Source organism: Grampus griseus (genome assembly GCF_964374135.1).
Source record: "Grampus griseus genome assembly, chromosome: 9".
In the NCBI taxonomy this organism is placed as follows: Eukaryota; Metazoa; Chordata; class Mammalia; order Artiodactyla; family Delphinidae; genus Grampus; species Grampus griseus.
Genome location: NC_139003.1, coordinates 50,332,846 through 50,360,214, shown reverse-complemented (window position 1 = coordinate 50,360,214; position 27,369 = coordinate 50,332,846). Strand labels below are relative to the sequence as shown.

General features: G+C 38.9%; 1 protein-coding gene and 1 long non-coding RNA gene across 4 annotated transcripts in view; one reads left to right on the top strand and one right to left on the bottom strand.

Annotated features, from left to right (window-relative positions):
- Positions 1 to 3,817: 3,817 nt before the first annotated feature.
- On the bottom strand, positions 3,818 to 6,622 carry CYCS (cytochrome c, somatic). 3 transcript variants are annotated; one of them, XM_082661377.1, is made up of 3 exons: positions 6,503 to 6,622; positions 4,961 to 5,137; positions 3,818 to 4,847 (listed from the first exon to the last, which is right to left on the bottom strand). In XM_082661377.1, the coding sequence occupies exons 2-3, from the start codon at positions 5,127 to 5,129 to the stop codon at positions 4,699 to 4,701; spliced, it is 318 nt and encodes a 105-aa protein (XP_082517503.1). In that variant the 5' UTR covers positions 5,130 to 5,137; positions 6,503 to 6,622; the 3' UTR covers positions 3,818 to 4,698. The 3 variants fall into 3 exon arrangements, with proteins under 3 accessions (XP_082517503.1, XP_082517505.1, XP_082517504.1); XM_082661379.1 differs by having other exon boundaries at positions 6,416 to 6,614; XM_082661378.1 differs by having other exon boundaries at positions 6,474 to 6,614.
- Positions 6,623 to 6,701: 79 nt separating this feature from the next.
- The window catches only part of LOC309827289, a 71,975-nt gene continuing 51,307 nt past the window's right edge, over positions 6,702 to 27,369 (top strand). Inside the window, exons 1-3 of the long non-coding RNA XR_014297207.1 lie at positions 6,702 to 6,816; positions 14,267 to 14,375; positions 14,992 to 15,108. This is a non-coding gene — a long non-coding RNA (uncharacterized lncRNA). The remainder of the gene's footprint in view (positions 6,817 to 14,266; positions 14,376 to 14,991; positions 15,109 to 27,369) is intronic.

Genomic DNA, 27,369 nt, shown 5'->3' with positions numbered 1-27,369 from the left:
GCTTACCAGTTGAGAGCTTTCAGATGCCACTCAGTGAACGCTCAACAGCAATCTTATGAGGTACAGGTTATTCCTGTTCTCCAGATGGCAGAAAAAAAGTAACTGCAAAGCTCTAAACCAGGGGCCGAGAACTTCTGTGAGCACCAGTCACTATTTTAGGCTTTGTGGGCCATAGTCTGTTGCAGCTACTCAATTCTGATGTTGTAGCACAAAAGCAGCCCTAGATAAGACATAAATGAATAAATGTGGCCATGTTCCAATAAAGTTTTATTTACAAAAACTTTGGGACAATGGGCTGCTTACTAACCCCTACTCTAAACATATATTTTCCAATCCCAAACCCAGCATTCTTTGTTACACCACAAATAAAATTAACTAGTCCAATGGTCGTTTTTCAAAGGAGACTTCCACCTATACACACATATTTAATGGCACCAATGTGAACACAGGCACATTTCTAATGAATAAAGAAAGAGCAACGGCTTCCCTGGTGGCGCAGTGGTTGGGAGTCCGCCTGCCGATGCAGGGTACATGGGTTCGGGCCCCGGTCCGGGAAGATCCCACATGCCGCGGAGCGCCTGGGCCCGTGAGCCATGGCCGCTGAGCCTGCGCATTCGGAGCCTGTGCTCCGCAACGGGAGAGGCCACATTAATGAGAGGCCCGCGTACAGCAAAAAAAAAAAAAAAAAAAAAAAGCAAAAAGGAAGCAGCCCATTAATATGTCTGGTAAAATGGGGTTAGACTAAGACCAAACTGTGGTCAAAGTATCTTGGTGGTGGTTTCAGCTATGTCACTCAGCTAGTTTTTTCCAGTGTAAATATGTGTTGTTTTTTACTTCTTTAATCTTTCTTAGTATACAGTTTTTTAACATCTTTATTGGAATAGAATTGCTTTACAATGGTGTTTCTGCTTTATAATAAAGTGAATCAGCTATACGTATACATATATCCCCAAATCCCCTCCCTCTTGCATCTCCCTCCCACCCTCCCTATCCCACCCCTCTAGGTGGTCACAAAGCACCAAGCTGGTCTCTCTGTGCTATGCGGCTGCTTCCCATTAGCTATCTATTTTACAGTGTAGACAATCTTTATTGGCAGGTGTTGAGTGCAAGAAAAATGGTAACAAATCCAGAGGGATGGAAAAGGAGGCAGGGCATGCTCCCCTCCCCTAAGTGAGGACTTTGTGACCAGGTCACTGGAGCAAGAGCACCTGACTATGGTCACTTTGGGTCCAGAACCCCTCAAGTAAGCTCCCAGGCAGGAGGGCTCCTCACATGTGGGAAGGGAGCAACACTCTGGAAAGGGTATGGGCCATGTCCCACCCCAGGCTACTTGCCTCCTGCCCACAGCATACCTCAGCCCCTCAAGAGGAAGGGTCACAGCTCACTGTAGGGGTGTTTCAGGACTGAGTTACTAATAGGTGTTACTAACCCTATTCCTCTCCAAACCCAGGTATCTGCCATATGCCTCAGTTCCCCTGCTCTGTGATTTGCTAGGTTGGACTACAAGGTCCTGTTAGTGGTCCAGCTCAATTGAGTAGTTCCCATAGTTCCCTGAGCCTAAAAAAGGTTAATTTCACCTCTCATCTGTATAATAGTGCAGCTGGATTCTAAGAATCTCTAAGATCTCTTCCAGTTCCAATACTGAGACCTCTAATGTGACTAAAATAGCCAACTTTAGTTCATATAGGTATCAGCCTTGCCTGTATGAACTGTACCATAATAGCCACTCTTATTCTGTGCTCAGCAATCTTACTTGGTATCTCAAGGTACTCTAATATGAAGAGCCAGAAGATCTCATCACCAGAAATGAAGCTAAGTTGTAGCTAAGTTGGTTTTGGTTTACTCTTGTGTGACCTTGACTGAAATGAAATAGCTTTAGCCTAGTCAACTGGGGAGGGCGAGCCACTGGTAAGGCCTCTTCATAGACAGCATGTGAATTTCATCACACCCTTTTCAATTTACAACAATCTTTAGAGGTTAAAGCGAAAATGTACAATATAATGTCTATAAAGAAACTGAAGAGGGACTTCCCTGGTGGTGCAGTGGTTAAGAATCCGCCTGCCAATGCAGGGAACACGGGTTTGAGCCCTGGTCCGAGAAGATCCCACATGCCACGGAGCAACTAAGCCTGTGTGCCACAACTACTGAACCTGAGCTCTAGAGCCCATGAGTCACAACTACTGAAGCCCGTGCTCCACAACAAGAGAACCCACCGCAATGAGAAGCCCGTGCACCGCAATGAACAGTAGCCCCTGCTCACCACAACTAGAGAAAGCCCATGCACAGCAACAAAAACCCAGAGCAGCCAAAAATAAATTAAAAAAAAAATAAAAAAAGAAACTGAAGAAAAGTTTGAGGAAAAGGATGACAAAAAGGTGTATCCCTAAATACCATGAGAATAACACCTAACTAAAATAAATTGCCAACTTATGAATGGGATATGTAGCATGTATGGTAAAATTATAAAGGTGAGCATATCAGATTTAGAGACAGGAATTGGAATCAGTGTTCAAGGGCACTTAGTGTAAGAATCCTAGATTAGGAAAACAAAGAGTTCAGAGGAAGCACTTTTGTTATAGACCACGCATGGTTCTAGTTCTGGACCTGTGCTGTTAACACTCTCGCCATATGTGGCTACGCAAACCTAAACTCATTAACGCTGAATAAAATTAAAAATTCAGTTCTGTAGCCACACTACCCAAATTCGATAACTACACCTGGTTGGTGGCTAACTGGACAGCACATATTCAGTCTGTCATCACAGAAAGTTGTATTGGATAGTGCTATTCTAGACAACATCCAGAATATAGGGGGCACCTGGAAGAAACACTTCTTAAATACACCTGGCTCTCACTTTTGATACTACTCACCAAGCCACCTATGAAGAGACACTAGGAATGAAGACATGTGGGTTATACAGTGCTAGCTTTTTGGGTTTCTTTATTTCTAAGAGAGCACACACCCCTTACAGCTAGGAATGTCCCTTCTTTTGAATTAACTATAGGAACTTATAAATCACTAGAGGCACTTATTGAGTACAACTGGCCTAGAAAGCAGCAGGGACTCAGCAATTCTCTGCCAGCATAGGCCTTAGTTGACTTGGGAAACACAGAAATAAATCAGTTCCCTGGTCTCCATGTCTTCCCATATTGGTCCAGAACTCTCTCAGAAGCTAACTGCTACACCATCTCTGGATACCACCTGAATTACAGCAGGCTTTCTTTTGCTTCCCCAAACTGTTTCTGCACATGTTTCCAGACTGACTACTTTCTCACATTTCTCCAATGACTAAAAATAAGATTCACAAGTTACAAAGTGCTTTGCCAGGCCTTACAGGCCTACCTACTCATCCCCATCACTGTTGATAAGGCTTCTTCCTGGTTTCCTCACTGTCACACAAAGAGGTGGCTCTCACCACCGGCACAGACTTACTTCCCCCACCGAGAATTTCTCTCAGTATTCGTTATGGCTTAGTTCAAGCTCACCATTCCATAAAATTTCTAGGGACTACTCTAAACATGTACAGCACAAACTGTATATGAAATAATTTAGTATATATACTACAACCATGTACTATACATACCACAAAACTATGGCCAGAAACACATTCTTCTTTCTACATTTGGCATAAATGCTGCAGTGCTCATTCTGGCCAAAGAAACCGGGTGGATTACTGAAGTGTTCTAGGGCAGGCTGTCCTAGAAGACCAAGTAAACACTATCTAGTACTATGACTAGTAACAATGCTGCGTATTTTGAGGTATTATATTTTTCAACCATCTTGGTATGTCATTAAATCAAGCACATTAGAAAAATCATGATCTGTGACTTTGTTTTTAATTCTCAAGCCTTGTGATCAGATAATTTACAAATCTGTGCTAATGATAGAGCTCCTCTACCTTAACCCTTCTGAGTTGGCAAAAGCATCATTACCAATCACACACCTACAGTAGTTCTACAGTTGTGTTTCTGAATACCTGTTTAAAAGACAATCCTGAATTTAACTTAGTCTGACTTTGTAAAGAATTCACAAGCAAGTTTCCCAACCTATCATGTCACAGTGAATTTTAAAAACATCTGATCTTAAAGATCATCTCTAAAATGTGAGAAGTACTAAATATTCTTTATCTGATGCTATACATAAACCACACTAAAATGCCCTTCATTAAGTAAAACGCAATATTTTAGATGGAGAATTTTAATTAAATTGGCATATTTAAGACCAAAAAGATAAAGTGGACATTGTCAGTGTATCTTCAGCCCTTGCCTTAACAGGTGAATGAACACAACTTGAAACACAGGTGAATCTTGCTGGTCTATGAGACAGTGAAGGGAGCTTCTCAATATTTAAATATATTAATATAACCAGTTATAGAAATCTAAATATAAAACCAATCTCCTATAGGGTTTGAGAAGGCATTCACCATATCCCTGAAAAGTTTAACATTCCTTATTCAAGTTTAATCATCTCTTTAGAAGGGGAAAACACTGACAGTACTTGCTGAACCAGAATTACTATCAAAATTCAAAAAGCTGACCATATTCATTTAGCCACAAGCCAATCTTATTTAAATCAGGACAGAAATATTACATCAGCTATTCATGACCTGAATTCTAGTGTATGAGATCAATTTAAGTATGGTACACATAAAAAGTCATGAGACAGCTGTTTCATAATAAATAAGGCAGTGGCCAACTATTACTCATTAGTAGCTTTTTTGAGATAAGCTATCAAGTCTGCCCTTTCTGACTTCTTCTTAATGCCAGCGAAGATCATTTTTGTTCCAGGGATGTACTTCTTGGGATTCTCCAAATACTCCATCAGCGTCTCCTCTCCCCAGGTGATGCCTAAACAAGGAGGGATGTATTGTTAAGTATGTCACACTCTTGAAAAAGTGTTTACCAAAGGTTACATTCATGCAATTTGTGCTTGTGTTAGTTAACAATGGCCCGCCTCTTACCTTTGTTCTTGTTGGCATCTGTGTAAGAGAATCCGACAGCCTGACCTGTCTTTCGCCCAAACAGACCATGGAGATTTGGCCCAGTCTTGTGCTTGCCTCCCTTTTCCACAGTATGGCACTGGGCACACTTCTGAACAAAAATCTTCTTGCCCTTCTCAATATCACCCATTTTTAAATCTAAAAGTGAAAGACTCAATTAATTAATTTTTTCTCCAAGTAAAAAAAGTGTAAACCAATGATCAACTCCAGCCACTAACGCACTGCAAACTTATGACATTATATACCAGGTTGAATTTTGTTTTACTTAGTTCACTTGCAAAAGATTCTTTAACACAAAAAACACTATCTGGAAGAACTTCCTTAAAAACACGTCTGTGTGTGTGTGTCAACTAAAAATTGACACTTGACATCTGCTTCTACAAGCGTTAAGGCACAAGCCACTGCAGCTGCTGACCTTCAACACATCCTGAAAAGTTCAGGGTAGAGATCAGGAATGAGGCACTCTGTGGTCTGGGAAAAACTGGCAAAAGAGGCCTTTAGATAAATAACCTCTGGCTGGGGAACCAAGATCCCACAAGCGCATGCTGGGGCCGAGAAAAAAAAAAAAAAAGAAATGCTGTCTCCCAGTCTCTGGTCCCCATTTTGCCCCAAACAGAACTTACAGCTCTTACTTTGTGCATTTTTTTCCAGTTGACATACGTGATAAAAGCAAATTAGGAACCTACTTCAAAACCATTTCAAAAGATGACATCAAGGTCACAAAGTCACAAATCTGAATAAGCTGAACTATGAATATATTAAACCCAAACCACCAAAATTCCAACTTTTAAGGCGGTCTAATTATTCATACTACAATTTAAAGCCACCTCTGAAGATAAGGCAAAATACATTTTTACAAAAAGGGAGATAATGGTTGATTCAGCCTGCTCAGGTCCCTCTAAATTGCCTTGCTGTGGGTGGGAGGCCAGCAGCAGGCTTTTGAGGTCTCCCCGGGAATGCCCATTCTCCAGCTCTGGGATCCCCGGGGGAGACCACGAGGTCATCCATCCAAGCCGGTTTCAAGGACACTGTGATGAAACCTACCTCTCCGAGGTGCCTGAGCAGGTTAAGGGGGGAAGCGACAGGTGGCCAGGAAAAGTAATGACTTATTGGAAGAGCAGCAGCTTTTGCTCTCTTGGAAAGAGGACGTGACGCGCTGCGCAGCGTCCACCGACTCCCGCCCTCACTCCGGAGGAAATCTTGTCTATCACTGCCATAGCCCCGCAGTCCCGACAACGGAGGGCCCGCGTCTCAGAAGGAACCGCGAACAAGCCGCCTCCGAGCTTTCAGGACCTTGACCGAAACCACGCCACGACCTAATTAGGGTCCCGCCCCACCTCACGCCGTAGCCCGCCGGGCTGGGCGCAGTCCAGGGCCCCCCATTCCCTGTCCCCCACCCGGCCCCCGCTCACGGGCCTCAGTCCACCCGCGCGCCCCCCACGCAGGCGCGCGCCCTCATGGCTCGGTTTCTCGCCTGCCGTGGCCTCCGCGCTCCGCGCCCACCGTTCTTTCTCCGTGTACGACTAAGCCGTTCCCGCTCACAAGCCAAACGTCCCGCTCTGTAATCCCAAGGACACGCCGGTCCGCGCCTGTGTACGGGTGAAAATGCAACCAAACTGGCTCCGCCCTCTGCCCTCCTGACGTGCGGCCCGGCGAACTGACACGTAGTGACGTCGCCGCGCCCCATTGGCTCGGGTCTCCGGGGCTGAGTTAGGACCCTGCGCGCGCGCATACCTGCTACTACTGTGAGGGGAACAGCGTGAATGCCCTTCCTCTCCCGGCCTTTCCCTCCAGGCAGTTACGGCAGGCCATTAGAGGTACGACACCGAGGTTGTGCCGGGAGGGGCTGACGTCAACCTCGGGCCTTAGGGTGCATGCGCGTGCCGACGGGGAGGGTGGAGCGGAGTCGAGGGGTGGATCGAGGGCATTAGCCTGTAAGGTAACGGGTCTCCTGCTGGTTGACTTAATGCTGTTTGAGCCGCACGTTTTGCCTGCTTAGAGGGAGACGGTCAACTTTGACAAACGTAGAGGTCTCCTGGCTATCATCCCTTCACCTGGCGACCTTTACCCAGACTCGGTCGTATTTCCGCGGCTGGCGCCAGATGCACCCCAGAGAAATAACCCGGAACCAGGAGTTAAAGAGTTGGACACGAGCTCCTGACCTTGTTCTGGTTTTGCTTACACCCTGTGACTTTAAGTCATCTTCTTCCAAATCTCCCCTTGGTGGAGCCCAGAAGACAGGGGCAGGTGCGGCAGTTGAGGCATAGACTGGATTATAGCTCTGGTCCTTCAGCTGCCGACTTCTTTTCTGCCAACACCTGCTTCTCGCGTTTGTGTGCAGAAAGAGGGAGGAGTGTGTGCGAACAGCCTCCAGGAAGAAACATTTTTACGTGGTTAGAGAATTCTTGGAAATCTAGAGAGAATTTGCATCCCAGCTAACCTAGGCGAAGGTCATGTTCAAGTAAGCTAGTGTGGTTGGCCTTTAGATAAATAACCCCTTATTGGGTAACTAATATTAGAAATTCTAATTCTAATATTAGAAATGCAGTTTTGATCACTACAACTTCCAGTAATCATACTTTTCCTCCAGAACTAGCTCCCCTTCCTGACATGCTCCGTTTTGTCAGTGGGAAATTTCTCGACTCCCTTCTCCCTCAAATTAAGCTCCCGAGTTCGAATGCATTTTTCCTCCTTTCCCATATTCTGTCTAACGCTGCCGTATTCATTCAGTCAAGTGTATATTGAATGCATATTATGTGCCAGGCACTGTCTAGAAACGTGGAGTAAATCAGTAGGGACTTCTTCTCTGGTGGAGCTAACGTTCTACCATCTTCCTCTCGCCTCCAGATTAAGCAATAGATACCAGGAGGTTAACCTAGATTGCCTCAGATCCCTCTTAAACCACAGTTCCTATAATTTTTGCTCCAGACCACTTATTTCCCTATATGACTAGATTATTTTTATTGTTTTCTAACTGTGTCCCGATTTCCCATTTCCCTCTCTCTAATCTCACACACTGCTGCCACAGAAGTGTGCTATAAAACAGAGCAGAAATCACAACTTGAATATTCAAGACATTTTGTGCCTTTTGGAGGGGACCAAGGTAGTGTTTAAGTGTACTACTGAAGTAGGCTCATTTGGCTAGGTACCCAAGTTTTTGAAAGACCAAGCTTAGCAACACTTTGCAAATTCAGCCTATACTTCTGAAGCCAAGTCCTGATATTGCCGCCCATATCCCTTAAAGGAATACTTGGTCCTTAAATAGGTAATTGTCCTATTAAAATCTTCTGTGTTTGTGGTATCAGAAGTTACTAGTCTTTGTTCAATGGACTGATGGGGAGTAACAGCATAGTGCTGGTGCTGCAGGTCATGTAGAAGTAGCAATAAATCAACTGGCCTAGTGAATTGATTGACATTTCAAGTTTATTCCTATGAGGGGGAGAATAGAAACAGAAGTTCTTAACACTTTTAACTAAGGAAATTGTGGATTAAGAGTCTTGTTATTGAAAGTATTGGGAAAATGAGGAGAAAGAGAACAAGAGCAAAAATGAACACTTGGCACATTCCTGTAGTAAAGCAGATACCATAAAATTTGTGCTTAATATCATGTATTCAGGTTCTGAAGAGATTCATAGTGCTTACAGTATATTCAAGATACCTGAGAGAATTAGTTGAGGAGAACAGTAATATTCTGCAAGTTGCTCTGTTTCATACTCATATATCTGTTCTCTCTACCTCCATCTTTTCCTAGAGTAGTGGCTGGTAAGAGGTATAACCATTATAAAACAAATGTCTTAGATTTCTCCTTCCAGCAACACAATGGGTGACATATTTTTAAAAACCTTCGTGGTGAAAAAAATCGAGTAAAATACCACCCCCTCAAATCAAACTATAATGAGGTTGCAAGAAATTGAGGGAATCTGGTTGGGGGCAGGGGTGAGGCAGGGAATAAGAACTGAAAACTGTGATAAGCATAAGCTGATTTCTAGAGCCACCTTATGGACGTTTGCTGAAGTGAAAGAGCCTTAGGTTTTAAGAGCAGCTCTGTGGAATAGAAGTAAAGCTTATACAAGGGAGGAGTGGGGGAGAGGGGAGGGGAAGGTTGGCTGAGACCCCTGCATAACACTAGAACACTTGAATCTGAAGGATAAAATATAGTCTGCTTACTGGCAAAGGGAAGAACCAAGTTAGTCTTGTCTGGCTTGGCCTTAGGTACTGGGTGGGAGGAAAAAGTATCCCCTGATAATTCATAACCACAGGTCTGCCCTCATGCAGGTTTAGGGTTTGATTTTGTTTTACCTGCATGGTCTAAGGAACCTCTAGCAGAAAAATGAGCAAAGTAGTTGTGTATGGGCAGTGTATTCTGGTGTCTGGCAAAAACAAACTCAAATTTCCAGAGGAATGTCTCAACCGAGGCCCCTTGAATTCCCACACTCTTAAGAAATGCCAAGCATGAAATGATGATGAGAAACAACAAAGAGAAAAATTACAGTCCATAGGTGTTGGAATTATTAGATATCGTTGGGGAAGTAAAAACCTTATCAACAAAGAGAGACCTCTTCACATCACTGTGGAAAGAAAGCAAACACATTTATTGTTGAATAAGCACATTATAAAATAGCTGTATATAGGTAATCCACAAGAAACTACCAAATCAGAATAAGACCTCACACAATTTATACAGCTAAGCTAATTATAATCCTTTTCTCTCACGCTGTTTTTAGCTAGCATATAACATGAGGCTTTGGGATCAGTAGTACCCTATTTTCCATTTGGCAGCACGACTATCACTTATTATTTGGATTAATAGTAACTTGTTTTCCATAGGAGGATTTGACATCACAGTTTGTGGCCAGATCCTTCTTAGTTAAGTTTTTCTTTTTTCACATTCCTTCACCCTAAGTTCACTTGGGATTTGTGGTAGCCATTTGTTTAATTAGTTGTCCTCATTCAAAAGAAAAATAAAACTTTTATTTTCCTGAGAAACAAATGGTTACACCTACATTAAGCTCCCAAGGTGAAGCTGTATCTTCCGAGGTGTTTACATTTCAAAACAGTTGAAGCCCAGGCCTTCAGAGAGACTTATTTACATTCCAAAAGGTTAGAGTGAGAATTTAGGCTCTTTAGATTTTCCTAGGAAACACTCTTAGAAGGAGGGAGAGAGCGGAAATGGTTTCTTTTTCCTTTATAAACAGAAAAAATAATTTTTATTTATCTTTACAACGTATAGTATGAAATGACATTGAAAACATTTAGATAAACAAAAACGTGCAACAAACAAGGGACTATCAAAAATAATGTGGCAGATTTTAAAAAGAGCCAAAGATAACTTGGATAAATGAAAGTTATAATCATTGAAATAAACTTAATATAGTATGATAAGCTTTATAGAAAATTCAAGGACAAGCAAATCTAAGCCATAGCTACAACTAAAGGAAATGATAAACACAAATACATACTGTAATTCTGAGAGGGCAGGCCAGGGAATGGAATGAGGAGGAGCATATAGGTAGATGGAGGTTTTTGATAATATTTGAGTGATTGGATTATAGATTAATTGGTTTTTAAAAAATATAAAATAAATAAATATGGCCAGCCATCCCACATTAAAAACTCAAAAGAATGGGCCACAAAGCACATTTTAAAAACAGTTTTTAAAAAAAGACACAAATGAAAGAATAATGAACTGGAAGGTAGATATAAAGAAATTACTAAAGGTAATATAGAAAACAAATGGTAGACTATAGAAGAGAGAAATTAGAGAAGTTAAGACATAGGAAAGATAGAACAAGGAGGTCTATTTAGAGTTCCAGAACAATAAAATGGAGAAACTTGAGGAGAGGCCTATGTTTGACAATATAGTGTCTGAGAATTTTCCAAAACTTATGTAAGACATGAGTCTCAGATTCAGGAAGCACATGAATGCAAGCAGGATAAACAAAATCAACATTAAGACACATGTTGGTGGAACATCAGAACCCTCAAGACAAGGAGAAGTGTTTAAAATAATCAGGTATAGAGACTTCCCTGGAGGTCCAGTGGTTAAGACTCTGCTTCCACTGCAGGGGGCACAGGTTTGATCCCTGGTCAGGGAATTAAGATCCCACATGCGGTGCGGCCAAAAAAAAAAAAAAAAAATCAGATGTAAAATATTATCTACTTAAAAAATCGCAAATAGACGTATAACAGGTTTCTCAATAGCAACAATGAAAACCAGAAGTCAGTAGAGTAGCTGAACAGTAAAGTAAAAGAGTAGAGTAAAAAATAGAAGTCCTTAACATCTCAACTGATTGAAAAAATAGGTGTAAAGCCAGAATTATGTATCTAGCTAAACTTTTATTCAAGAATGAAGGCAAAAAATATTTACAGAAAAGCAAAGTGAGAGTTTATCACCAACAGATTCTTACTAGAAAAACCTCTAAAGAATGTACTTCAAAAAAGGTAGAAAATTATCCAAAAGGAAGCCTGAAATTCAAGAAGGAAGGGTGAAAAAAGTAAATATGTGGATAAATCTAATGAAAACATTAACTGTATAAAAAATAAAAATGTTTAATTTGGAAAGTAAAAGCCAAAGTAGTTAAAATATTCACTATAACATTTAAGATGGGAGAGTATGATCAGAGTTTAGTTTTAAGTTCAGTATATTGTTCTTGAAGTAGTCATGTTAACACTTTAAGCATAACCACCAAATGGATAGGAATAGAGTATAACTTCTGAAACACTTAAAGGTAAAATGGAATTTAAAAATTTCCCCAATCCTGAAGATGTTAGGGAAGGAGAAAAATAAACAGAATGTCAAAAGTTCTGCTTCCAGGAACAACAGAGTAGTTAATGCGGACGAACTCTTTGCTGAAGACAATTTGAAAAGCCGGGTGTTTTAGTTATCTACTGCATAACAAGTCACCCTAAAACTCAGCAGCTTAAAACACAAACATATTTATCATCATACAATTTCTGTGGGTCAGGAATCTGGAAGCAGCTCAGCTGTGTTCTGATTCTGGCTCAGGGTCTCAGGAGTTTGTAGTCACAAACTGTTGGACAGAGAGCTCAAATAGGACTGGAGAATCCAATTCCAAGCTCATTTGTATGGTTGTCAGGCTTCAGTTCCTTGTCGGCTCTTGGCTGAAGGCCTCTGGTTGGGACTGCTTACACTGTAGAAGCTTACTTCCCCCAGACTGAGAGAGAACCCAAGACAGAGGCCAGTCTTTTATAACCTTTTATAATCTTATGATATACCATCACTTCTACCATTGGTCACAGAGACTAACGCTGGTACAATGTAGGAGGGGCCTTCCCAAGTGTGTAAATACTATGATGCAGAGATCACTGGGCACACTGGGTGGTAATAGCCACATGCTTATTTATCTATAGATATCTAGATATCTACCTATATCTCTATAATATCAATTCAGCTCTTGCAGAGGTTGTGGAACCTGGTACCTGGTAAACAACTCTTGCATTAGGTCAGCATTTCAAAGGGCTACACCCTGGGTGTGAGGGTGAACTAGAAGGAAAACTGTTCTTACGAGGTCTGTAGCCTGACTTCTTTTCTGGTTGGCCAAGGGAAACCTAAAATTTTGAATATGGAATAAGGAATTCTGTTGCCTTCAGCCACCTGGCAAAACCAAATGAAAATTCTCTCTGGAAGAAGATAAAATCAGACTAGATCTCAAATTATTTCTACAATAAAGTTTTAAGATAAAGTGCTCAGCAAAGAAAGAAAGATAACTAGATACACAATATGAGTGAGAACCAGCAGAAGCAAGGAAGAGATCATAGGGACTCCAGATTTTAGAATTATCAGACAGACTATAAAACATTTGTTTATTATGTTCTAGGGATAAAAGACAGGCTTGAAAATTTTAGAAGGGAACTGGAAAGTATATTTTCAAAAAATATGACATAACAAATGTGAAAAAGAATCAAATAGAAATTTTGGAACTGATAAAAACAAAAGAGAATACAAGATTAAAAATATAATACAGGACTTCCCTGGTGGCGCAGTGGTTGAGAATCTGCCTGCTAATGCAGGGGACACGGGTTTGACCCCTGGTCTGGGAGGTTCCCACATGCCGCGGAGCAACTAGGCCCGTGAGCCACAACTAGTGAGCCTGCGCATCTGGAGCCTGTGCTCCGCAACAAGAGAGGCCGCGATAGTGAGAGGCCCGCGCACCGCAATGAAGAGTGGCCCCCGCTTGCCACAACTAGAGAAAGCCCACGCACAGAAATGAAGACCCAACACAGCAAAAATAAATAAATAAATAAACTGCTGTTAAAATAATAATACAAAAAAAAGAAAAAATTTTAAGAGGATACAGTTTTAACATATAATGTACTTTTCGTGGGGTCCCAGAAGGAGAGAAGAGAGAATGGGGTAGAAGCAATATTTGAAAGATATAAGTCCAGAGATTCAAGAAACCCTGTGATTCCCAAATCTGTAAAAAACCAAAGACAAAGATAATAACTTAAAGCAAAATGAGAAAAACACATTCGAAGACCTTTTAGACAGTTAAGTTTTCTACAGCAACAACAGAAGCCAGAAGACAGTATATGGATAGCTTCAACGTACTGAAAGAAAATAACTGTCAAGTTAAATTCTTTATCTGGCAAACATATCTCTTAAGAATGAAAGAAAAATAAAGACATTTCAAACAAAAACTGAGCTTGCTACCAGCATATCCACACTGAAGGAAATTCTGAAAGGTGTTCTTTAGACAAAAGGAGAGTGATTCCAGATTGGGAGATCAGAGACGAAGTTAGAGATTAACTCATTTTTTTAAAATACATGATCGTATTGGCATTTTATTTATTTATTTTAATAAATTTATTTATCGGCTGCGTTGGGTCTTTGTTGCTGCACGTGGGCTTTCTCTAGTGCAGCGAGCGGGGGCTACTCTTTGTTGTGGTGCACAGGTTTCTCATTGCAGTGGCTTCTCTTGTTTCGGAGCACAAGCTCTAAGTGCGCAGGCTTCAGTAGTTGTGGCATGCGGGCTCAGTAGTTGTGGCTTGCAGGCTGTAGAGCGCAGGCTCAGTAGTTGTGACTCATGGGCTTAGTTGCTTCGCGGCATGTGGGATCTTCCTGGACCAGGGCTCGAACCCATGTCCCCTGTATTGGCAGGTGGATTCTTAACCACTGCACCACCAGGGAAGTCCCGAGATTAACTCACTATTGACCAGGGGATTTTTGCAGAAACTAATGCCCATGACCGGCGATTTTTATTTTGGCTGGCCAAAAATTAATTCTGTTATTTCACTATTACTTTGCAGGTTATTTACATTCAATAGTTACACCTGCCACACCTGTAAAGTCTTCTAATTTTCGTGAAATGTCTTCAATCCACTCTTCTATAGAAGCAAAGGAGCATTCTTTAGCACCGTGAGTTTCATTTTTACTTTCCACATCAGAACCAATCACTAAGGTTTTTTGTCTTTTTCTTGGCCTAATATTCACATCGTCGGAATCAGAACTATATTCCGAAGAACTGTCATCTTCTGAGACATTATTATATATGTTGCTGAGACAATCAGAGAAAGTATCTGCATAAAATTCACTGAAAAATTCTTCTTCACTCAAAATTTTGTGATGCGTCATTTTTGAAAAATTTACTTTTATAATATACACAAGGTTGGAACAAAAACCTAATGGAGCAAAATGTGAATGATAACAATCACAAGTTGTATAATGAACCCTTGATAAATGTTAAGCTCTAACAACTTCGCATGGTGATGTTAATTGTATCACTCTCTAAAAATGTATTAACATGTCTCCAGTCAATAATGTGTTTAAGAGCAATAAAATAGGTAAATATGTGGTTGAATCCAAATGAACACTGGTCAAAGAGTAATGTCCTTTGTAGTTGAAATATATACATGACAGCAATAGTATATAAGTCAATAGAAAAATAAATAAAATTGAAATATTCTAAGATCCTTGCATTTCCAGGAAGAGGGTGTATTTTCTTTCTTTCTTTCTTTCTTTTTTGGCCATGCAGCTTGTGGGATCTCAGTTCCCAGACCAGGGATCAAACCCAGGCTCCTGGCAGTGAGAGTGATGAGTCCTAACCACTGGACTGCCAGGGAATTCCCTGTTTTCTAGGGAAACTAATAAGGTAATATATCATATTAAAATAGTATATTTTCAAAGTAATGGGAAAAATAAAGTGGTATTTAATTTTTTTAAAAAAGACAAGAAAAAAGAGAAAAATAACTTAAACAGGCAGGAAAAAACCCCACCACATTGTAAGATGGTAGAGTAAAACCCAATTAGATCAGTTGTTATATTAAATGAACTTAATTCTATAGTCTTTTGTTGTTGTTTTGTTTTGCTTTTTTTTTTTAAATCTTGGCCAGGCCACATGGCTTGCAGGATCTCAGTTCCCTGACCAGGGATTGAACCCGGGCCACGGCAGTGAAAGTACCAAATCCTAACCACTAGACCACCAGGGAACTCCCTAAATTCTGTAGTTTTTTTTTTTAAAGCATTTATTTATTTATTTATGGCTGCACTGGGTCTTTGTTGATGCTCATGGGCTTTCTCTAGTTGTGTCGGGTGGGGGCTACTCTTCGTTGCGGTGCGTGGGCTTCTCATTGTGGTGGCTTCTCTTGTTGTGGAGCATGGGCTCTAGGCGTGCTGGCTTCAGTAGTTGTGGCACGTGGGCTCAGTAGTTGTGGCTCACGGGCTCCAGAGCGCAGGCCTGGTAGTTGTGGCACACAGGTTTAGTTGCTCCACAGCATATGGGATCTTACCAGACCAGGGATCGAACTTGTGTCCCCTGCATCGGCAGGCGGACTCTCAACCACTGCGCCACCAGGGAAGCCCCTATTTTAGCCATTCTGATAGATGTGTCATGATATCTCATTGTGGTTTAATTTGCATTTCTCTAATGGTTAATGAATGATATTGAATCTCTTCTCAAATGATTATTTGCCATTTGTATCCTCTTTGGTGAAATGTTTCTTTATGTCTTTTGCCCATTTTCTAACAGGATTGTTTGTTATTTTACTGTTGAATGTTTAGAGTTCTTTATAAATTGCAGATATTAGTCCTTTGTTATATATATGGCTTGCAAAATATTTTCTCCCAGTCTATAGCATATCTTTTCATCCTTTCACCAGCCAAAGTTTTAAATTTTGATGAAGTTCAATTTGTCAATTTTTTCTTTTATGAATCATGTTTTTTGTGTCAAGTCTAAGAACTCAAGCCTAAATGAAGCACAGACATATTTTCTCAGTAAGGTACATCACAGACTTCCTGCACTTAGAAACAGTGCACATGCACTATCTTGGGCCATTTTACACAGCAAAATCACCAACAAAGGGCACAAAATGTGAAAAACGTGGCATGAAGTAGACTGCAAAAAGGACACGTTTACAATATGAGAGCTGAGACAAGAAGGGAGAGCATTGCCTTGTTCAACCTTAGCTGGGAACTCTTTCTCCTGGAGAGTTGATGTCTGTCAGTTTTCTGGTAGCCTAGCGGGGAAGGGAGCTGCACCTCTCAGCCCTCAGGAGTCACTGTGCTGGCTGTCCTCTTTTTGCCTCTATAGATCCATTTCCTCCTTCTTTGCCTTAGGACATTGTCATCTAAGAACTGCATCACCTGGGTCCCCTGGCTCTCTGACTTCTGGTTGGATTTGGCCACTTCTTCAGTCCCTGGTCTACAACTGCACTGAAAAGTGTTTTTATAAACTCAACACACATTTTCTGTGATTTCTTCCTAACTGTATGCATTTCATGTAATTTCAGAAATTATCTAATTTAGGGATTGAAAAATATTAGTTTACTTTGATGATTTACCTAATAAGATCACAAAAATTTCAACTGCTTAGATATCCTATCTTGTATACATCCTATACATACATACATACATGTATATATATGTATGTATCATTTAGTGTCATACCTATATATGTATGTATCTATATATACATATATTTGATACAGCTTTCAGTACCTTTTATCAATGGAAAGGTTCAGCATGCTGTACACATACAGAATCATTATATGGTAGCAGAGTATATAATAAAAATAGTAGCTGCTAACACTTAATCTCTGTTATCTGTGAAGTAGGTACAAATATTCCCATTTTACAGATTGGGAAGTAGAGGCAGAGAAGTTCAGGAACTTTCCGATGGTCCATGGTGAGTAAGTGGCAGAGCCAGAATGCTACCCATGCAGTTGGACTCTCTAGTCCATGCTCTTAAACACTCCACCATAATATCTCTCAAAAGTTATTGCCTCCTAATAGGATGCTGATGTTGATATTGATGATGGCAGTATTGTGTTCCTATATTTGGGTCCAAATATTCATGTACAGAGGAGCTGCATTATATAGCACAGTTCTTGTGTCTTACCTACCTCACAGCCTAAATTCATTCAACAAATATTTATCTCTGTCTACCATGTACCTCTTCTGTCACCTTCAGTTATCTTCCCTCTAGTATCTTGTCTTTCTCCATAGGCTTCTTCTCTGTTTTGAGGTGTCTAGTGTGGGATGGAATTGATGGCTAGTGTATGAGCTTACCATCCTCTCTAATGAAACATATCTGGGAAGACCCCAAGGTTTGCATCCACGAAAAGACACTCCAAGGTGTTAAGAGGAATTGATCAAATTGTTCTCATTACTTCCTGAGTCTTATTTCAATGATGATCTTTTCAGTTTTATCGCAACAGCTACACCCATGTCTAGACTCTGATGCTCTGAACCAAACATTGACCTTTGTGCTGATCACTTGAGCTAGGATGGAATTTTTAAAAGTTAAACCATAGAGAGAATGGTAAGGAAATAAAAATTGAAAATACAAGTAGAATAAAAACAACTAATTCTACAACGTTTAGTTTCTGGTTCTATCATGGGAAGCTCTGTCTAAAGAAGAAAAGGGCATCTTCAGAGAATCTGATTTCATTGGTCTGTGATGGGGTCCTTTCTTTAATTTTATTACTGAATAAACTCCAAATATAAAAAGAATTAATGCTGTTCTGATTTCAAATCACATTTTACCTCTTGTCTTCAAAACTGCTGCATCGTAAGGCCTTGCTGGCACAGTAGAAGGAAGTGGCTATTGGCTTTGGGCTTTAACGCCAGTGTAGAGACCCTCAGGTGATGGAGACATCAGGAACGTGGCTCTGCTAGAGCGGTGTGTGTGGTAGAGGTGTTCAGGCAGGTACGGGCAGCAGATTTCTCTGAGATTTAGTTGAGCCAACAAAACAAAACAGAATACAAAGAAGTACAATTGAAACAACTTAATCATCAAATATTTATTGGGACCCTTTCTTTGTGGCAGGTACTGTTCTAATCCCTGGGATATGACAGTGAGTCAAAGTGCCTATACTCATGGAATTAGCATTCTGGTGGAATATATACCATAAAACATACGAAATTTTCTTAATTTTTCTAGATAAATAAAAAATAAGTTTTGTTTTTAAAATAAATCATACTGAATTCTTTATCAGTGCATAACTTTTGCAACTGATATAAAAATATGAAGTGGAAGATATATGAATTTTGTAGTTTTTGGAACATTACAGGAAGAATTTCTCTTTGCTTTCCATTCCTGCCCCTTGTTTTTAGAGGATCCCAGTACTTTATTTTATAGAATCCTTTTAGGCATTCAGTTTCAATGTGCAAAATGATCCTTTACCATCTTGGACTGACCTTTCAACCAGGTCATCTGTTTCTTTAAGCACTCAATCAACAAAATATGCCACCTGTTTATATACACAGTGTACACAGTAAGTACTGTTTAGAAATCAAAAAGCCAAAAATAGCTCATATACTGAAAGGAAAAAATCCCCAACAATTTAAAAAGGCCGTGGGGATACAATTTTCCTATCATTTGAAGAACTAGCAGAGTTCTTAAAAAGAACTAGGAGAGGTTTAAAAAAAAAAACTGTGTGAGAGCTGTCTAAATTAGAAGAGAATCAAGATTAGGAAGTCCATGGAATAGAGAAATGTTACATATAATTAGAAAATAAAGTAAAAAATCCAAGACCAGTGTTAGTGGGTGAATTATGTCCCTCCACCAAAAAAATGTGTATGTTGAAGTTGTAACATACAGTACCTCAAAATGTGACCTTATGTGGAAAGAGGGTGATTGCAGACGTAATTAGTTAGGATGAGGTCATACTGGAATAAGGTGAACCCCTAATCCAATATGACTGGTATCCTTATAAGAAAGAGAAATTTGGACACAGACATGCGCACAGGGAGGATGCCATGTGAAGATGAAGGTAGATCAGGGTGATGCATCTGTGAGCCAAGGAACACCCATGATTACCAGCAACCTGCTAGAAGTCAGGGGAGAGGCGTGAAACAGGGTGTCTCACAGCTCTCAGAACGAACCAACTTGGCTGAAACCTTCATCTTGAATTTCTAGTCTCCAGAACTGTAAGACAGTAAATTTCCGTTTTTTTTTGTTTTTTTTTTCCCCCAGCAAATACAACCAGATAGAATTCAGGCTTCCAACAGAGCACATGCAAGCAGTGAACAGGAAACACACACCAGGAGTACAGGTGCTCTGGGCTCTTAAAGGAGAAGAGCTAGAGAAAGGCTTTCAAAGATGAACTGCATTCCTAGTGCTCATAGTGAGAACCCACAGAAGCTATGGGAAAGCTGTGTAATGTCTGTATTTACCAGGCCAAAATAAATGTACAGGTTATGCCGTAACTGTTCATGTTAGTGTCTTGTTACAGAAATTTTTCTTTCACTATTACCCATCTAAGTATTGGCAGAGTTTATATAATAGCTTCTGCAAGTCACTATGGATGGTGTGACTATGAAATAATGAGAATAATTTCTATAAGAAACATATTTTTAAATGTCTCATTGCTTTTCCATCATATGATATTTTTCAATCCCAGTCATTTTGGTTGGTTTGGCCATGTGTTCTCATGACGCTGATGCAAATCTGTACTGAATTTAGCAGCCTTGGCATCTTGGTGGGCTCTGAAATACCTCGCAGTTCACGATTCTTAGCAAGTTCCTGGTCTCTTACAGACGCCACAAGAAGTTAAGATTGATTTGTAAGAGAAAAAGCCTGGACTCTAGGCAAAAGTCATTTCTGAGGCCAGTCAGCTCTTTTTGTTTTTGTGTAAAGTGATTCGGTTTTCTTGCTCTTGTCACTTGAACACATTTTTGAATTGGGTATAGCATTATTTTACCGCTAGTCACTAAACACTTTTCCAGTTTATTTACTTTGCTTAAAAAGTGCCACATTAACTACTAGACAGCTTGGTACAAGGTATTGAATATAAGGTTGTCAACTCTGTGATGACAGGAGAACACAGAATCAGGGCATTCCTGAATTCCAACTGACTGATGTCCCTGGGAGTCACGAAAACACTGGTGTAGTGACTGCTCTTTCACTGAAGCAATACTGGCTGTACTTCATTTTATTTGCTACACAATGATTTTCATTTGTTCTAAATAAATATTTCCAGTGTCCAATTCAATGGCTTCTATGGTGAACTGAGAGGAAATTATTTCCTCTTAACAATCTGTTTGAAAATAAGTGAGCATTTTTATAGTTTGAGCAAACTGTTTGTGTGAATAAAGCAGGAACGAACATGTTTGTGCTCATGGAGAGTGTCCAGTCTACCTGAGTCAGGAAAGGATGGAGTTTCCTGTGGTGTAGTAAAACCCATGTTCTAAGGGAGGTCTTGCACATGCAAAGCCTTGGAGGCTTGCCTCATTCACCTTCAGGTAGAGCACTCAGGAAGCAGGGAAGAAAGAAACCCTAGGGACAGTGAGGAATGAATGAGAAAGGCTGGGCTTCCAATATTGTCCAGTAGCCAGGAGACACTGAGTCATAAAACACACTAGAAAGAATGGCTAATGGAGTAAATCAGAATGCGAAGATTGTCTTAGTGCTAATTAACTTCTTCTGGGCAGAAAATTCATTTTGATTCTCTTGGGTTCTTCCCAGTATGTGCCAGGTTGAGCTAAGGTGTAAGAATCAGTAGTTATGTGGAATCAGTGGGATTAAATTTTGAACTTCTGATACCTTTTCCCATGGACTTGATGCGGTTTAAGGAAATGTGGTATGAGTACTTCACAAAACGGTCATGTCTGCCCACTGTCCCTAGAAAATATCTCAGTAGGTAATCTGGGAAGGTCCTCAGACATTGTAACTGCTGCATGGGCAGGTATTATACTCAGAGGACATTGCCTTTAAATGTTGTTAACTACAACAGTAACTATGATGCTAATAAAGCACTTATGTGCCAGGTCCTGTGCTAACTGCTTTATCCACAGAGAATAACCTGCTGATATGCATTTAGCCCCAGGCCAGAGTCCAGGGCAAGGTGACCCCATGTTTTACTAATTTGATGTTGGTAAGAACTTCCTGAACAAAAGCCATTACATTTGTTTTCATTATATCTTGTTTTTGTTACAGAGACACCAAAAAGTAGAGATTAACTTGTTAATTTAGAAAATAAGTTCTAAAGGCCAAAAGCATGTTAAATCACAAAAAAAAGAACAATGAGGATTCCATAAGCTATTTCTTTCTGGGGATTGGTCCCCTTGATAGGAAGTAAATCTGCAAAATGTATATTGGTAGTTCTTGGGATCTTCTGGTTTTGTCTGTGTCCTGGATTTTCGCTTTGTGTAGAAGGGGTAAAGGTGGGAGTTAGGAAGGTAGGGAGAGGCCCCAATTAATTCTTATCACTTGGGATTGAGGCCAAAATTTTCTTCCCCTCAGATTCTAGAAATGTATATTTCCTAGCAAATAGCATTAAGTTATAGCTGGTAATGATTTAGGAAAATGTTTTTTACTTTTGAGACCTGAAAGCTATGGACTCCGCGTGTCTTGTGTCTATTACATTATGAAATTTAATTTAATGTCCTGTATATATTGCAAAGGTTATTTTTGTTTGTTAAAAAAATTGCAAATTATACCTTCAACTAAATTTTCAAGTTGTAACCCATTCAAGTTTTGAGTACAATGACCAGAATGTATATTTACTCCTTTAAATTAAGACTGTGTAGAATATAATTATAGTATATTCCTGTTATATTAAATGATTTATAAATATTACTTTTCATTTAGAGTCCCTAAATAGAGAAGAAATAATAAGGAAAAGGCAGAATATCAAACACTCACTTAACTACATACACATTTAAAAGGAATTCAGTTTCTCTTTGAATCATTCAGTTAGAGGCATGGGCTGTCTCTGAACTCAATCTTCCCTGTTGAGCAGGTCTACCAAGATTTTTATCAAAATCTTACACAGCTCTTCCAAGGGGATGTTTGAGGAGTTGAGGTCAAAGGAAGAGACTTTGGAACTTATCAGGCTACAAGCAGAAAGGTGATCCGAGAAAAACAACAACAACAAAAAGGGCTTTACTTTTCATGTCACTACAAAGAGAATTTGAAAAGTCCAAAACAAAGGTCTTCACATAGTTGCTTTTTAAAAAAGAAAACCCCAAACAACCTAGACTGTAATTTTAATAGCCTTTTGAGCAGATCTTTGCTTTAACTGAAACACAGTTTTTAAATGCCAGCTTAGTATTTCTGGTTAAGATTGACAGGGACTCGAGTAGTATCAGGCACACCTAGTACTCAGATCGTGGATTCTCATACCATTCTCCAGTGGAAGGAGCTGCGCTCCTTGGAGAAATGGCTGCTTGTAGGGCTGGGGCAGGACATTAATAAGATGAGCCTGGAGTATCTTGTAGTGCCAGAAAGTAAGGAAGTGCTAAAAGGAAGGAAGAAAGAAAGAAAGAAAGGAAGAAAGGAAGGAAGGAAGGAAGGAAAGGAAGAGAAAGAACGAAAGAAAGAAAGAAAAAAAACCCCCCACAGTGACAAGTGATGAAGTACTCAAAAACAAACAAAGAAAAAACCCCAAAAAATCCCTTATACACAAAACCCCACAATGATAGCGGTGTGGATATAGGAGCCAACTGAAAGAGCTCTCAATGGCCAATTTGAGTGACAAAATTAACAAAGTAGTACAGGACTACTACTAAAGTATCAAAGTATGAAATAAAATCCATGAGTCCATACTGATATAAATAAGTGATTAAATAAATACATGAGGGAGAACACACACATTTCCCTTCCAAAAGAATACCAAATAATTTATGTTGGTACTCTGCCCTCAAGAAGGTGGAGTATAATTCCAAACTTTTAAGTGTGGGCTGCACACAGTGACTTTCTTCTAAAGAGTACAGGATGGAAAAAGGAGAAAAAAAGGTTAACTGCACACTGGGGGAAACTGGTAAACACTACCTCAGCTAGGTAATCAAGGTTAGTGTCAACAGTGATGTTATGTTGATAGCATGTATATATATATATATATATATATATTTTGCGGTACGCGGGCCTCTCACTGTTGTGGCCTCTCCCGTTGCGGAGCACAGGCTCCAGACGCGCAGGCTCAGCGGCCATGGCTCACGGGCCCAGCCGCTCCGCGGCACGTGGGATCTTCCCGGACTGGGGCACGAACCCGTGTCTCCTGCATCGGCAGGCGGACTCTCAGCCACTGTGCCACCAGGGAAGCCCGCATGTATACTTTTGATAGGATGTGATGAAAATGGTAGTTGACCTCTGTGGTCTTCATCCCCAAAACACACTACTCCAGTCTAATCATGAGAAAAACACCAGACAAATCCTAATTGGGGGACATTCTACAAAATATCTGACAGATAATCCTCAGACTATAGAGGACATTAAAAAAATAAAAAAATAAAAAAAGGAAAGGAAAGTCTGATAAACTGTCACAGCCAAAAGGAGCCTAAGGACACATGACTACTAAATGTAATGTGGTGTCCTGGATGGGATCCCAGAACAGAAAAAGGACATTAGGGAAAACCTGAGGAAATCTGAATAATACTAATGCATGAGTATTGGCTCATTAATGTGACAGAGGTACCATACTAATGTAAGATGTTAATAATAGGTGAAACTGGATATGAGGTAAATAGGAACTCTGTACTATTTTCCCAGTAATTTTGTAAATCGAAAATAGTACTAAATTTAAAAGTTTATTAAAAAAAGATTAGCAGGGAATATAATTGGGGGAAATCAGTAATACTGTTACTTTGGACTTGTACCAGCCTCTTCTCCTGCTTGTTTAAAAAAAAAAAACAAAAAAAAACTTCTGTGAAAAGTCTCACTTGTCCTCACACTGTCTGAGATATACAGATGGCCAATATTTTTTTCTTGATTATAACAGGGAAGGAAAATATAGTTGTCTACTTACCCTACTGTTGAATTAGATGGTGTGGGCATCCTAGAATAAAAACAGGAAACAAACCCTAATTTATATTAAGGACTTTTTAAAGCTTACATTCCTGTTAGAAACTTGCTTAAGAATAAAGATGTATCCCATTTGCGAACTACAGTGTCTTTAAGATAATGATTTTGCATTTCTAACTTCTTCTAATGATAATAGAGCTCTGGTTCTTACTGATGTTCACTCTCATAGGCAGAGCACCAAAGTGTTCTGAGGTAGCCTGACACCATGCATGGGGTACAATTACATGACCTAAAGTGATCAGAGTGTGGCCTGGTTGGAGAAAATATATAAGTACGGTGTGTGCTTTGTCCCTTTGCCCAGGATTGCTCATCTCTCATGATAGTAAATGTTGCCCAGTTGCAGAGAGGCTAGAACAAAACTGAACAAGTTCCCAGAGGCGTGCCTTTTCTGAATCACTTCATTTGAAGGTTGGGTACTTACTAATTACTCTGAACCCTACATGCCAAGAAATAACAATGCAGCCCAGGGACAAACTCCACACTAGAGAAGGATTGTCATCTGCTTTCATTGCATTTCAGCAATTAGTTTCAGCCTATGCAAATCTTTCTGAAATATTTCAGTTATGAAAAATGAACTGACTTATCAGTTGTAGTAAAGGCAGTAAAATTGAATATACTGTTTGCTTTTTTATATGTTCCTCTATTTAGCAAGTGGTACATAAGCCATGTAATTTTATTAGTCCATAATGTATTATAAACAGACAATTCATGTGAACCTTAAAAGGTTTATATCTTTCTTTATTTGGACTCTAAGTTTGTTGGAACTAAAAAAAAAAAAAAAAAGCATGTTTTCCAGTTATATTTCTGGTTGAGTAGGGGAATGGGAAGCAATGACTATAGGAATCTATGAGATCTAGAGTTACCAGATTGGCTATTATATATGAAACATTAAATCAGCATCTAAATTTTTTCTCATGTGACAAATTTAGCTGATATTGACAAGTACATGCCTAAAATTGATTTGATTCAACATGGATAAAATTATACATATATACACATATATATATGTATAACTGAATCACTTTGCTGTACACTTGAAACTAATACAACATTGTAAATGAGCTATAATTTAAAAAAATGGAAAAATAATAAAAATTTAAAAAGAAAAGCTTTCTTAAAAATTCAAAGTTTGAAAGGATAAAATGAAAATTAAAAATGCTCAGAGACAGCAATTCCTTGAACCTATCCATGATTTTACTGCCACTCTAATACTTTTCAGTTTACTAATCCCAAAGGGATATACAAGGCCCAGCAACCACAAATTTCATGTCTTTTTGGCTCCCTCTTGTGGCTGAACTCTATATTAACTTCTTACCTATAAACAGATTCCTAACAATTCTAACAAAGGTAAAAACTAATGTTTTCATTTTTACTTCAGTGCTGTTGGTGTTTTATTTTTATCTGAAAATTTAAAAGCATGCCTTTGTAATATATACAACAAACTATTTCAAAGAGCAAAAAACAATATAGTAGAAAATAATTCCTCTAAGCAAAGGGTAAATTAAGTATTCCTTATCCAAAAAAGAGACTTAGGGAGTAATTTTATTAAGAGTTATTTGTAGATTGTCATAACAAACCTCTCTCATAAAATTCTGATTAAAAATTTTGTTGAGGGCACTGGGGCTTTTTCTATGAACCTTTTAAGAAACATTAACAGATTCTTATTAGATTGAATAACTAGGTCAAAGGCAGGGAAATGGGCCAAGACGATCTGTATGAATCTTTTCAAACATTACTATTCCCTATTTCCTACTTTTTTCTTTGTTTAAGTGCAACAAACTGTTAGTGGATTTTAGTTTATTTGTTTTATTTTTGTTGTTTTGGTCTTGGTTTCTATAATCAATAATCTCTATTGAAAAAAAAGGAACACTTGTTTTTCTATAAGTTCCCACTTTGGAGCTTTTTTATTTTGCATATAACTCATTTCCACTTGAAAATGTTATTTGATCTCATATAAGGAAAAGAAACCTCAAACTTACAAAGAATCATTTCCATAGACGTCACTTTTTTTGTTCTGTGACAAATAATAAAATTGTTCAAGAGGAAGCTTTCTGAAAAGAAAGAAAAGATTAAATTGAACATCTTTTTAATAACACAGTGTAATGGTGAGATAGTAAAAGATAAAAATAGACTAATACAACGATGTATATATGGTAATTCAGTATATGAAAAGATGGCATTTTAAATCAGTGGAAAGAGTTTACTTTTCAATAAACAATGCAGGAGAAATTCACTAGCCGTTTGGAAAAAAAGATTTTTATTTCATATTACAGAGATAATTTCAGATGAATTAAAAATCTAAAGAATTAGGGAAAAGCATGCAAATATTAAAAGAAAATATACAAGAATATGTTTTTTTCTTAGTGGTAGGGAAAACATTTTAAATAAGATTTTAAAAAAGTCAAAAATCAAAAGGAAGTTTGATAACATCAAGTGAAAAACTTCTGAAGACAAGACAGCATAAAAAAGCTCAAATAAAACAAAGATTGGAAGAAATGTTTACAATAAAGATACATAAGGGATTAATATCCAGAACATAAAGAACCAATAAGAATCTATAACTAAAAGACAAGCAATAAAAATGGGCAAAGAATAAGAACAGAAAAGGAAATATAAACGGTCATACATAAGAAAACATAAACGTAAGAAAAAAAGTACTTAACCTAATCAGAGAAATACATTCTGATAACCATGATAACATTTTTATTCATTAGATAGGCAAAAATTATACAGTTTGATAATATAATACAATTGGCCAATAGTATGGTGAAATGGATACTTTTAGACAATACCATGAGAATATAAAGTATTTGGGCTATATCTACTAAAATTAAAAATATTCATATATTGTGACCCATAACTTCGACTTAGGATTTTCCCTAGAGAAACATTCATTTGTGTATTGAGCTCAAGGAGGCCTGTACAAAGATATTTATTACATTCAATTAATACAAAAGAAAAAAAATACAAGAATGGCTAAATAATCTGATGTATCCATATTGTGGAACACTGTGAGAAATTAAAAAGAATGAGATAGATTGTATTTACAATCTTTAGATTGCAGTTTTAGGTTCACAACAAAGTTGAGGAAGGTAGAGAGATTCCCAAACA